The 13,938-nt window shown below is 41.8% G+C and overlaps 1 protein-coding gene across 1 annotated transcript in view; it reads right to left on the bottom strand.

Annotated features, from left to right (window-relative positions):
• Window positions 1-6,809: 6,809 nt before the first annotated feature.
• Window positions 6,810-13,938, bottom strand: part of WDR48 (WD repeat domain 48) — a 353,999-nt gene continuing 346,870 nt past the window's right edge. Inside the window, exons 18-19 of the mRNA XM_069211082.1 lie at window positions 11,684-11,876; window positions 6,810-8,851 (exon numbers count right to left, since the gene is read on the bottom strand). Coding sequence (XP_069067183.1) covers window positions 8,756-8,851; window positions 11,684-11,876 — 289 coding nt within the window. The 3' untranslated portion in view covers window positions 6,810-8,755. The remainder of the gene's footprint in view (window positions 8,852-11,683; window positions 11,877-13,938) is intronic.

Consider the following 13,938-nt stretch of genomic DNA (forward strand, 5'->3'; position numbering starts at 1 on the left):
ATCTATTTATACGTGAGCAGAGTTCACCAATAGGAACACTGCATTGGTTGACTGTCTACAAAATGCATATTTCAGCTACTGCATCATATTCACATTAAGACGTTCAAAGAAAAAGCAAATATAAATTTGCAGAATACGTCAGAATATAAACACAGCGCAAGTATGTTGATCAATCAGAATAAAGCAGAGAAACAAAGGCCTTTCATCCCTGGGTGGAACTTAACTTTATCCACAATGCTGGGAAGCCCTCTCCCGCCTGCCCGAACCTCTCCCCCCCTCCAGCGTCACAGTCTAAGAACAGCACAGCCAGGGAGGCAGCGATGTGGGCGATGGCAGCTTGCGCAACTCCACTTGCAAGCTTCAATCCCCTCACCCGCGCTTCAGTGCTTAAATACCCTGAAGCTTGGATTCTATCCCTTTCTCGCATCTTCTAGCTATGTTATCAGCACATGTCCCTTGACTGCTCTGTTGTTCACTAGCCATTATTTTTCCGCCCTTTTCCTGGACTCCCTTTCTCAGCGTTAGAACGACCTTCGCTTCCCTCTCCCACACTTCCTGCTTCTTACACATGCAGCTGCGGATAATTTTATCTATGAAATGTTGGAAAACAAGCTTGAAAGCGACATTGTGGACTTTTCCACGTTGTTTCAGGTTTCTGCAGGCATCAAGCTCATCTACACTGCTCAGACTAATTAACCCTTCGCATCACAATGTCTTCTGCACCTTTCCCTACACTGATCAACCTGTATCCCTCAGGGCTTCTACCTTTGTCCCATAAAATTAGGAGGTGCTGCCTGTATTATTGCATGTTAGGTGGGCAGACAGCAAGTGTGGCTACATCCACCTCACCCTCAGAGACCAAAGTAGCTTCAGTGTGAACCCCAATTTGCTCTGGTCACAATGTTGATCCCCACCTATAGACTGGCTATGCCAGTACTAACTGGAGCAATGCTAGGGGGATTCTTTTTGGGACAGGCCAAGTCTCCAGTTTGGTATCCATGCTGTTTACAGTTGTGACACCAGGCCATTTTGGGATAAAAGTTTTTACCCTTGTACCCACTTGTAGAATGTGAAGAGGTTGGGGCCCACCCTCCTGTGCATGTTTTTAGGGCCCTTATGAAGACTCTTTGCTTGTGTCCTTGGTTGTCTCCCCACCCTTCCCTATAGGAGGCTCTGTGACCCCTTTCTTTTGGTCACCCCCAGTGGAAGTCTTGGTCACCCTTGTCTTGACCCATTGGTCTGCCTTCTTTCCCAATTCTAGAGGAGAAATTGGACCTAGGTCTATCAGATATTGATGCACATTGCCATTGAAGCAGTCACTTAAAAAATGTTCTTTCATAAACAAATTATAAAGCCCATCATAGTCATGCACTCCACTGCCAGTTATCCAACCAGCTAGTGTTTTCATGGAGTAGTATACAAAATTAATTCAGGACTGGCTCGAGTTTTTGTGAGCCCCCAAATCTAATTCTGGACTCCTCAGTGGTGAATACAAAGCCCTCAATCAGGGTAGCCTTCATGTGATCATAGGATTCAGCATCTACACCGGTGAGTGTGAGGAGTCTATCCCTACACTTAGCAGTAAACAGTTCCCAAAGGAGAGCTCCCCAATGAGAGCTGTTTAGTTTCTGGTAGCACAGGCTCTCTCAAAAGCTGTGAACCATTTGGTGATATCATCACCTTCTTCATATTTTGAGAATCAGTTTGGGGGATTTTTAGGACATCAGAATGCTCTCTGACCCTATTTAAGTTGTTTCCACCACTGATGGGTGCTAAGCTAATTTCTGCTTGCTCCCTCTCTATAGCTAGGAGCTGTAGCTCCAAAGATAACCTTTTGGCCATCCTTGCTAAAAAGAGGTCCTCTCCATCGAGGATGCCCTCAATGTTCCCAAGGAACTGGACTCCCCTGTGGAAGATCCAGGTCTTGTGAGCACTATCTTTGGAGATAGGGGCCTTGGGGCCCTGATCTCCCTAGTTAAGTCAGGAGTGGGGAGTTCATCCTCCTCAGCTCTAAGATCTTCTCTATCTGAGGTGATGTCTTCCTCCTCATCAGGGTGGTCCCTTGTATATTCTACCAAGAGCTCCTGGAACTTGACCTTGGTAGGTTTGGAACCTGTTCTAAACTTTTTCAGCTTGCAGAGGCACTTTTAACTCTCCCATCCCTAGATGGAGGTAAGGGGTGAGATGGAGTTCCACACCATTTCCTCTGACCTGCTCATTATGTTACTAAAGTTGGGGATTACTTTTAGGAACTAAAAACTACTTCTAGTTACTAACCCCTAACTTAAAATAACTTTTAAATCTAAAAAGGAAATGCTAGAGGGGACTTAACCAGGGCCCTAGCAGGACTTTTACAAATTTAGAAAAAATTGCCAAATTCAAAAACCAGTTTCTAAAGGCAATTTTGGAATTTAGTTGTGTGATCCACAAATGTAGGAAGCTGGCTCTGTATATACTATATCAAAATTAGATATAATGTGCACAGAGTCTAGGGGTTCCCCAGAGGCTTAACAAAGGCCAAAGTAGATAATACTAATGCTCTATTTTGTGGTAGTGTGGTTGAGCAGTTAGGCTTATCAGAGGTTAGCACAGAGCATTTGTTGTACACACACAGACAATAAGGGAAGCACACACTTAATGATTAACTCTAGACCAATGGTTTTTATATTGCAAAAATATATTTTGTTAATTTATTTCTAGAACCCCAAGATTCAAGTTGCAGGTAAATACATTAATAAATAAGTATTTAACATATTTATCAATACCACTTTGGTTAGAATTAGCAAGTTATACAGCTTTTGAATAAATGGCAGTAATCTGTTTTAAAAGTTGACACACTGCAATTAACAGAAACAGTTCCTGGGGGAAGAATAGTTAGTATGATTGGAAGGTAAGTACAGGACATACAGTCTCCAGGGGATAGGAAGTCCATAGGTGGGGGTTCAAGTTAAACCCAAACACCCACCACCAGAAACACAGGGCTGGCCAGGTGCAGAGGTCAAAGATAAGGCAAATTTAACGAGCTCCTATGGAGACTTGGGGCACTCAGAATCAGGCCTGCTTGCAGAGAAGTACTTGTGTCTTCGGAGGGCAGACCTAGGGGGTTTAGAGAAGCACCGGGGGGAGGGGGCCCACAGGTCACCACCAAACACACACCCTCAGCGGCATAGGGGTGGCCGTGTGCAGGGTGCAAACAAAGAGTCGGGCTCCCAATACTTTCCTATAGGGGACCCCAGGGGCCACAAAGATGCTGCAGGTAAGTCCAGGGGGTCAGTTCATAGAAACCAAAGGCAGGACTAGGCGGGGGCCACCTGCTGGACGTTGCTGACCAAAGGTTGGACTCCCCAAGGCCAGGGGGCTGCAGGACTGGGGTACCTTTAGGCGTCAGGAATCTTCATCCAGTTCTGTCGCGGTCAGGGGGGGTGCTCTGGATTCAGGCTGCAGGCGGCGTCGTGGTGGACAGGAGGGGTCAACCCAGGGTGGGCACTTGCTCAGAATCACCTGGGGACCATCTCTAGTCAGTTGGGCCAACTGGACTCAAGCCATGGGCATCGGGAGCAGAGTGGGCAGGATTTGCTGATGCAGGGCGGTTTGGGAGTCCTTAGATGGAGTTTTTTCTTGGACCGGGCCGCTGTCTATGGGAGTTCTTGGCCCTCTGTTATGCAGGCAGTCCCCTGGAGGCTTTTCAGAGGTCGCTTGACCTGCAGGATGAGTCACTTTCTTTTGCAGGGTTTTTAAAGTTGGAGACAGGTCATTAGGGCTGGGGCCAAGTCAGTTTTCATCTCCTGTCTTCTCTGCTGGGTTTCAGCTTAGCAGTCCTTCGTCTTTCTTCTTGTGAGGTCGCCAGGAATCTGATGAGCTAGGTTCAGGGGTGCCCTCAAATCCGGGATTTAGGGTGGCTAAAGGGGTCAGAGGGCAGTAGCCAATGGCTACTGACCCAGAGGGTGGCTACATCCTTCTGGTGTCCACTCCCTTTGGGGAGGGGGGGGGGGGGGGGTCACAGACCTAACCCTATTGGTCCCTGTCCTCCAAACTAAGATGGAGGATTTTGCAAGGAGGGGGTCACCTCAGCTCTGGACACCTTAGGGGTGGTCCCAGCTGAGGTGGTCACTCCTCCTTGTTTTTCCTAAGTTTCCAATTGAACTTGCTGCCAAAAGTGGGACTTTGTCCGGGGGAGGGCATCTCCACTAGCTGGAGTGCCCTTGGGCACTGTAACAGGAGACCTGTGCTTTGAGGCTCACAGCCAGATGTTACAGTTCCTGCAGCGGGAGGTGTAAAGCACCTCCACCCAGTGCAGGCTTTATTTCTGGCCACTAAGAGCACAAAGGCTTTCATCCAATGTGGTCAAACTCGTCGCTTAGTGGTAGGCTAACACAGACAAGTCAGTCCTGCCCTACATGATTGGTTAAAATACAGGGGGGAATCTCTAAGATGCCCTCTGGATACATTGTTCAATAAATCCAACACTGGCATCAGTGTGGGTTTATTGTGCAGAGAGGTTTGATACCAAACTTTCCAGTATTCAGTTAAACCTTTTAGAGCTGTGGAGTTCGGAATGGCAAACTCCCAAACCATATACCCAATAAGGCCACACAGCACTTATGATGTCTAAGAATAGACTTGGACACTGCAGAGGCATATTGCTCATGCGTCTATGCCCTCACCTGTGGTATAGTGCACTCTGCCTTAGGGCTGTTAGTCCTGCTAGAGGGGTGACTTACCTATGCTACCTGCAGGGGTTTGTGGGCAAGGCACCCTGAAAGGGGTGCCATGTCGACTATCTTTTGCTCCCCACCGGCTCACAAAAGTGGCAATGTGCATGTGCTTAGTGAGGGGTTCCCCAGGGTGACATAATGCATGCTGCAGCCCTTGGGTATCTTCCCTGGCCACAGGGCCCTAGGTAACATCGGTACCTTTTACAAGGGACTTAACTGTGTGCCAGGGTGTGCCAATTGTGGAAACAATGGTACAGTTTTTGGGAAAGAACACTGGTGCTGAGGTCTGGTTAGCAGGATCCCATCACACTCTAAGTCAGGTTGACATCAATATCAAGGAAAAAGTTTGTGTGTGTTTGGGGGGGTGGGGTTTAACCATGCCAACAAGGGCACTTTCCTATTGATACTGCTTGAGAAAAATCTCCGTATCCAGACTCATACCTGGGGAAAATTCTAAAGTAAGGAATCTGCAACTAGATATCTCTATCGGATGTATTCATTTTAGTTGTCCCTTTCAGAAGTCAGTCAGACAGAGAAGTCAGCAGGTAACTCTGTTAGCCAATGGAGCTACCAACTTTTCAAAAGCAAAAGTGATAATTTGGAAGTTTTGCTGTTAAGACATTTTAAAAGTATATGTCCTACTTAATAATATACATCTGCCTGCCATAGGGCTCCATAGGCCTTCCTTAGGGGAGAATTACATAAATTAAGGGAAGTGGGGGCTTTGCCATTGGTTTAAATAGCAAAGTCGAACTAGCAGTTTTAAAACTGTTCTTCCAGGCTGCAGTGGAAGGCTGAGAGACATTTTGTACAATCAGTGCTGCAGCCCTAGGGGCGGTGGGTGGGAGGGTACAATGTCTTTCATCGCCTTGGTAACCTATACTAGGGGCTTATAAGTAAGTCAGTTTATGTCAACTGGGAGTAGTCAATTCAAAATATATTTTGTAAGGGGTTACAACACTAGCACTAGGTTAGCAAGCCTCCGTACACTCTCAGATTCGAAAATCCAGCATCAGTCCAAACCTTTATGAGTGATCATGCAAAAAGAGGCTTTTCCTTACAGTTGTAGTTTCTCCTGAAAATCCTGTTTGATGGTAGAAAATAAAGCATAGATATGAATGCATCAAAATACACGCTGAGGTTCACATTTCTATCATTTAGGCGTACGCATGTTGTCCGAAATGTATCTTCTAAGAACAGATCTAAAAACCTATGTCAGTTTGCAATCGTACAGAATTTGTATAGAATGCATCTACCACTTAGGAAAATGTCAGTTGAATGGAAGAATGATGGGTCCCACATGTGAGACTGAAGGCAAAGCTATTAACACTAATTATAAATCAGTGCTCCATGGTGTGAAGTGTCTAAGATAGAAGAGTGTCTACTGTATTATCTACATCCCTTTTAAGATAGTATTATGTACCACTCTTGTAAATTCATAAGCTCCCTAGATCTGAGGAGCAAAAGACTCTTGTGATGTTGAGGATTCAGAATAGTGGAAGGGAGCTTAGCAGTTTTCACTGACTGACATTCAACCCAAAGGTGGAGAACAATTTTGTACAAGTTGAATTCCTAAACTTTTCAATGTCTTGGGCAGCCATCTGAAATCTGTCACATTTGACTGTTTGAGGTGCTCTTTACAAATCAGATCAGGTTGTTGGGATGGTGTCAGAAGTATAATTCCCCTGTTGAGGATTTAGAAAATGATGAATTTTCATAAGTTGCATTTTGGGGGTTGATCTGTGAGGTGTAGATTTTGATTCTGTTCTTAATGTGTTGTAGGGCATCCCCATGGATTGCTTACTGATTCACACAAAGGAGTTTAAAGGCGATTTTTGCTTTGACAAAGAGTATTTTAAAGATGCAAGTGGGCACTGGTTGAACCTTACTAATTCTGTGAAGGAGTAATGTTATTGAATACATTAGAATTGGACTTCAAGATGGAGACTATGAAAGTTTAAGAATGTTAGGTGAAAAGGTACATCTATCTTGGCACAGCAGTTCTTAATGTGTCCAGTTCAAAGTCTAATCTGCAAAAATGCTGGTTCTTTCTGACATGTTAAGAATATAATAAACATGATTCAAAATGAGAAATACTTTAAACAAATAAGTTTATTATATACATCCTTGAAATACAGATCTCTTAGCATTGCAGACAGGTTTGTTCCATCCTACCACACTTTAATCTATTAAAGGGGGCAGTGAGTGGTGGGGATGGTTATGATGAAATGTTATCACATTTTAAACCACGAAAATAAGACGAGAAAAAGCGTTGGATAACACTACTAGGAAGGACACATGCTCATAAGAACAAATCTTGAATCAGACATGATTAAAAGTAACAGGACATTTTGTAATAAAACAATTACGAGTTATATTTAGCACTTCAGAGACAAAAACGTGCAATGCTCAACAAAAACTTGAAACTGCAAACAACAAATATGACGTATCAAAATGACACAATCTTGGAAAGCCAACACCAGAAAATGTTAAAGTGGCGAAGGATTTATGGAATCTATCTCTGTCCATCACCAGCCTAAGACAAAAGAAAAATATACCTTCCCTTTGACCTTGCCCAGTTTATAATTTACAGTGGTTCCAATTTGAATTTGACTGGGATAGATCTGATAAAGAAGAGTACCTGCCAGTTTCAGGCGGGGTGGGGCTGGGTGTCACAAACATCCCTCCCACCCCCACCCGAAACTTATCTTCCTCGCTGGCTCCGCCATGCTGCTCCTCGGTCCTCACAGCAGGCACAGGCTCCCAGCCTGCCCTGCGGCCAATCCTGAAGCTGCATTTATGCTGCTGGCAGCATGAAAGCAGCATTAGGATTTGCCACAGCGCCCTGGCTAGGCGCTCCGAGGCAGAGTGGGAGCCTCTGCCTGCTATCTCCAACTCAGCAAGACAGTGTGGAAAAGCTGCAGCTTCCACCTGCTCCTAATAAAGTGTAAATTATTTGCCAGTAAAATGTACTCATATTTCTAATAAATATTTGAAATGCTGATACAATATATTGCCACATTTCAGAAACTGGTATTGTGGTTAAAATGTCAATTCTAGATCCTGGAAAGATGGAATTGTGAAGTATGATAGGCTTAACAGACAGTCAAATCTATTAAACCAAGCAGAATGAAAAAAGACCTGTATTCAGCTTTAGTAACAAAAATCAATACTCATTTTTATATTCTAAATATTATATTTATTTGCTTTGCTATTTTTTTTAAGGAACAGTAGATAATTCTTAAATTAATTGGAGTAATTATAATGGTAAAAAGATACTATATATAGGAGAGAACAGCTGCCTGTCTTCGTCACAGAAAGACTTTTTAAATGTCATTGAGAGAGCATGCAGGACTTGAACTAGATTTTCCAGTCACCTAAAATGTTCTACAGATATCTTGTCCAATTAGGATGCACAGCATCACAATTTACCCTGCTACATAATGGTGATCTAACAGATGTAGATCAATCTTGCTGCAAGAGGATGTTTGAGATTATGGAATAAAGCACAAATGGTAATCTCTACTCCTTTTAGAGTTAAAAGGGATTCAAATTGTGCAGAATATACTATTTTAGAATATGAGCATGTGCTGTTTTTTCTGTGAAAAAAACTGTTAAAATAGGGTCAGGACATATTAACAATGGAATGTACTTAAAAAGAGTGTGCATGCCTGAAAAGAGACTTAAAGTAACTATGGGCAAAATAGCTTTTCATCTCCACCATAAAGATGATTACATTATCTTATAGACAAACATAAGGAGGACATACATTGTTAAGATAATGATGAGCAAAAATGTACTTCCCGTAAATCTTACAAACATGAGCCACTCAAATGCACCATCTTTTATCTTGGCAGAATGTTTCTTCTCCTGTGAGTGTCACAGTCCCTTCCATTCAGTGTACAGGTTCTTCCCAAACCAATTCACTCGCCGAAAGTCTTGATAACCTCAAAGGGCCAGTGAGCACCTACAGTACTAATCTTTGAACCAGTACATTAGGATCAAAGAAAACAACAACTAATTGAGTCTCTTCAGTCTTTTCATGTTGATTTCTGCCGATAATGAAGGGTCAGATCACCTCCACTCTTCCAAATGAAATGCTTCACAGTTCGAAGGTCCATATTGGGATCCAATACCTGAGAAAAAGAGCAACAATTAGTCTCTCTATATATGCCTGCATTACTAGGAGACTGCAATTAAAACCCCATACAAACAAAATGAGAAATAAGAGATATAAAAAACTATGAAAACAATCTGAAAATCGCAAATAGATTACATTTTATTCATACCAAGCATCTAACGTTTGTAAAGCAAGGAAAAGTTAGTTATTAGTGACACCTGCTACCCAAGGGTAGCAACGTCTTTACATTTATATTCTTCGTTCAACTTCACTGGAATTATTGAATAACTCAGGCACATTTTCTTAGTTATTTTTTAAACAGACAACTTTGTACTGTTATGTAAAAATATTATGCTGCAGCACTACTCTCCTTTTTTGTCAAATCTTTACACTATTTGTTATCTCTATATATTCTCTACATATTTGTGGGCTGTGAAGAACAACTTCCTTTTAAATTAAAAGCCTTCTTGTAGCAAATTTGTGGCCCTGCCTTTTAGCCACTATATACTACTAATTGTTTTGAAAGTGGGGGTCTCTTGTTTGCTTAGATCCATCATATATATATATATATATATATATATATATTTAAAAAAAAAAAAAAAAAAAAATTTGCAAGCCAAATGCTCAAATCGCATTATAGTATCTTAAAGTCTTTTTCTTTTCAGCAGCCAAACGCCACCCTTTTCTGCACAGTAGTAAATAATTTCATTGGAACTGGCGAAGTAACAACAGCAAGATTCTTCTGTAAAACGTTCAAATTCCTTTATTTTGTTTTAGAAACTAATTCCATATTGATCAAGATTGTATTCCATCCTAGCTTCTCTGAATTAACTCTTCCTAGTCCTTTCTTTGATGACTGGGAAGGGAGTGTAAAGCGGTTGAGTTGCAGGAACCGTTTTTCTGTTGCGTTTTTCATCAGGAGGATTGGCTCCCTCTCCTCCTGCCTCAGATTTACACCCACCTTTGGGGTCTGATTTTTTTTTTATCCTTAAATAATAATTTATTCTGAAAGTCTCTTCCCCTGCTTTAGTAGCCTTGTGGATTATTCAAGTGTACCCTCCACTCTTACCTGTTGTTTTTAACAACCTCAAATTTGGGCAGATCTATAGTTTGGCATTTTCTGATGCCAATGCCTTTGCTCTTGAACTACTGTATGCCCTTCATATCACCGAGGGATTTTCTTGGCACAAGACTGTGGACTGAACAATGTGGGGTTTAAAACCTTTCTTGAAATTTTGTTTCTGGTGTCTGTGATTAGCTGCCACAGGCTCCATGGATTTATTAATATAGTCCTTTCATACCTGAGCTCTGGACTACAAGGTGCAGGAAGGGAGCAGAATAGTTGTGTTTTCGGGTTGCGTTTTTCATAACTAGTTATAGAAGGTTCTATGGCTCATCAATTTCTATTGCCTGGCTGCACTTACCAACAAAAAGCAGAGATCCAGAATCCAATATGTTTTCTCTATTTATCCTACAGTGGAATACTTGATATTTTAGTTTCCTAAGGCCTGCTTCTAAGTATCATCTGTGTGTCCCACAGCAGAATGTTTCAATCTGACTAGTCGCTGGCCAGCCGTTGCCTGGCTAGGCCAAAAAGGCTCCTGTTCTGTAATTTGAAAGGGTGACTGTCTCTTTCCACCCAGCCCAGCCAATTTCCAATCCCATTTGAAGGCTGGGAAGGGAATAGTGTTTCAAACCCTTATCCGAGGGGACATTTCTGAACCAGATGCCTTTCTGCAGCTGGGCCTGCGGTTTCTCGAATTTTCAGTTTTATCCTTAGCCCTCTTCATGTCTTTGGGTCAGGTTTGGGTGGACATTACTGAGAATTTGATTTGGTAGCCTTTGCCTAGCTATTGCCATTCATGTGAATTTCCCATCCACTTCCTGAGCAGAATAATTGGTAAAACGATCTTCAAAGTTTCACCAACTCAGTTTATTAAAAGTAACCCTTGCTAGCTTTATACGGTACTGTGACCTCACTAAATTGTCTCTTTCTTCATCTTAGGCAGAATGCAAATGAGAAGATAGAATCATAATAGAATTCCCATGTATTTCTGTTTGAGACACTAATGCATTGATATTGCAGGGTGATTCAAAAACAGAAGAAAATAACATGTTAAAATATTAGTGCATTCCATCTGTAGCCTGCAAAGTTTTCTTTTTTTCCTGCCACTTACAAAATAGTGTTTAGAGGGCTGAAGAAAGCCTACTAATCTGTATTTTAAATTGCCTACAGTGGGAAATCCTGGTTTTAGAGAAGTCTGATAACAATGAAGGAAGACCTCAAAACACACGCTACTTAGGGTGACATATGCAGTCACGGATGCAATTACAGTTGTTCCATCACATCTAGTAACTTCTTACATGGCTCCATGTTCCGACCATTGAGGCACCACCTAGTAACAAGTTCTGAAATGAATAGGTTTTGCTTAGTTTAGTCTGATTTATGCTTAGGGATAAGGAATCCCTGGTAAGAACTATCCATAAGTAATGTATTTTTATTAAGTTTAAAAGCAACCTCTTATTGATGCATACTAAAAGTATTATTTATGATGCTATAAATCCGGTAAATTAAGTAGAACCAGCATGCAAAAAACATCAAGAACTGCATATATGTGATGATAAATCATTTCTTTTAAAATCAGCCTACCACAGGATCTCGAAATTTCTTTCTCTTAGCAAGAAACATTTTAAAAATAAATTCAGGATAGCTCTACACAGATCAGCGCTGTTTATATGAAAAAGGACAAAAATCCAATAAGACCAACACAATACATTTTCCTTCAGCCAAGAAATTATTATTTCTCTCAGAACAGATTCAACAATCCTGGTCCTCCATCTGACTTACCTGATCCTGGCACAACAGTTCTATTTTCTCTTCAGCTAACTGTGCAACATCTTCTTCCTTTTCTTGTTCCCCTGGCTTTTCATTATTGGAGGAACTCGTGGTCTGCGATTCATTATCCAGGTTGATGATTTTTTCATATACATGCTCCATTACCTTTCTGACTTGCAACATATCACTTGCTGAAAGTCTATCTCTGCAGAAAGAATCACAAAAATCAACGAAGCTTTCAAAGTTTTGAAAGAGAACAAGCATGCTATCAAACTATGCCTATTGGTGTAAAGGGCTTTCATGACTCCGATCCAGAATGCCTGAATCTTTCAAAATAAAGTTCCACGCCACCCACCATCAAAACACATTGGACTACATACCCGCCCTGGTACATGGGCCTCCCATGTAACCCATTCATATCTCAATATACCTTTCCCGAAAGGTATCAAGCAGATCTACTTTTCAGGGTTCCTAGAGGGCTGAGAGATGAACTTATGCACGATGAACCAAGAGGGGATTATAGTAGCAGAGTAGAGCAGAGTATTTAGTGTGGTTCTAATAGTGGAAATATTGGCAGTTGCAGAATGTGAATAGGGGCTGCTAAAGGAGAGGGGTGAGAAGGGCTTTGTCCTCGGAGAGAAGTCACTGCATGTAAGGTAGGAAAGATTTAGTTTTTTGAAAGTAGCATTGTTTTGTTGCACCAAGAGGGGACAAGAAGGTGTAGACTGCAACATCTGTACTTTTCTGTGCTCGGGTGTCATTTTACCCAGCCCAATAACGCATGTTCATCCAAATCAAACAGAATTCTACAAAAATGCTGCTTTCTACACTTATGAAATGGGTATTGTCACAGAAGAATTTTGCATTTCAACATTGTGGTATATTTCTTTGTTACAATTATATCGAATATATTGAGGCAGCGTTTTCGCCTTACTCCCTTGATGTCTAGCGAGCGCATATATAAATTCCAGAACACCTAAGCCACCAGAATTATCTATCTTGCACATCCAGTGAACCTATTAAAAAGGTTATCCTTACCAGGGCCTTGAGCATATGGACAGAAGACTCACTGTGGATGAGATGGAAGGATTATGTTACTTACCTTGTAAGCATCTATTTGTCACATGTAGTTTCACATGCGGTGGACACTTCTGTCACTTAGTCTTGGGCTCAGACGTTTAAAACTTGTTTTTCTTTGAAAAAGTCTTTTGAGTCACGGGATCCAGTGATGACTACTCTTCCAGGCAATGCCCATGGTCATTTGCTCCTTCTGCAGATTGTTTTTAGACATTGAGTGCAAGTGTAGTGGAGCTAGGTGGTGTTTTAAGTGATGGCCATGTAGTGTGAGTGAAACTAAAAAATATCTATGTGTGTACATTATCTGGAACAAAAATTGACTTTGGGGAAGTGGGTGGGTGCATGTGAATCTACAGCACTACATGTGTTGAACAGATGCTTACAAGCTAAGGAACAATCCATCTATAGCGTGTGGCTATAGATACACATGCAGTGCACAGACTGTTAATCAGTTCTCCCCACCCGGTGGCTAGTCGCTGGGTATTGCTGATGCTTGGAATAAAGATCTTGGTACGGCCTGTCAGATACATGCTTTTTTGGGTGCAAGGACATCCACACAGAATTGTTTGGTAAATCTGTGTGAAGTTGACCAAGTGGCTGCTTAACAAACGTTAGCTATAGAAATGTTATCTAAGAAAACCATGGAAGGACCATTCTTCCTAGTAGAATGTGCCCATGGGGGGACCGGTAGGGTCCTCTGGCCTCAGCATAGCAAGTTTGGTTGCATTTGACTATCCATATAGCAATTCTTGCTTTGGATACAGAGTAACCCTCTCTGGTGATACAGAAAGCCATAAACAGCTGTTGTGTTTTTCTAAATGTTTTTTTCATCAATATAGTATCGTAGTGCTCTGAACATCTACAGTGTATTGTGTTCTTTCAGCTACTGAATATAGATTGAGAAAGAAAACTGGGAGCTCAATGGCTCAATTAAGATGAAAGGACAACTGAACTTTAGACAAGATTTTGGATAAGGTCTGAGGACTACCCTGTCCTGTTGCATTTGAAAGAACGGCTCTGCTAAAGTGAGCACTTGTATATCACTAACGCTACGCAAAGAGGTGAATGTGACTAAGAATGTGACTTTCCAAGAAAGGTATCGAAGTGGACAGGAATTTAAGGACTCATAAAGGGGGGCCATGAGTCTAGTCAACACCACAATGAGATTCCATACTGGAGATAGTGGTGTT

This window comes from Pleurodeles waltl, chromosome 10 (genome assembly GCF_031143425.1).
Source record: "Pleurodeles waltl isolate 20211129_DDA chromosome 10, aPleWal1.hap1.20221129, whole genome shotgun sequence".
NCBI classification, from domain to species: domain Eukaryota; kingdom Metazoa; phylum Chordata; class Amphibia; order Caudata; family Salamandridae; genus Pleurodeles; species Pleurodeles waltl.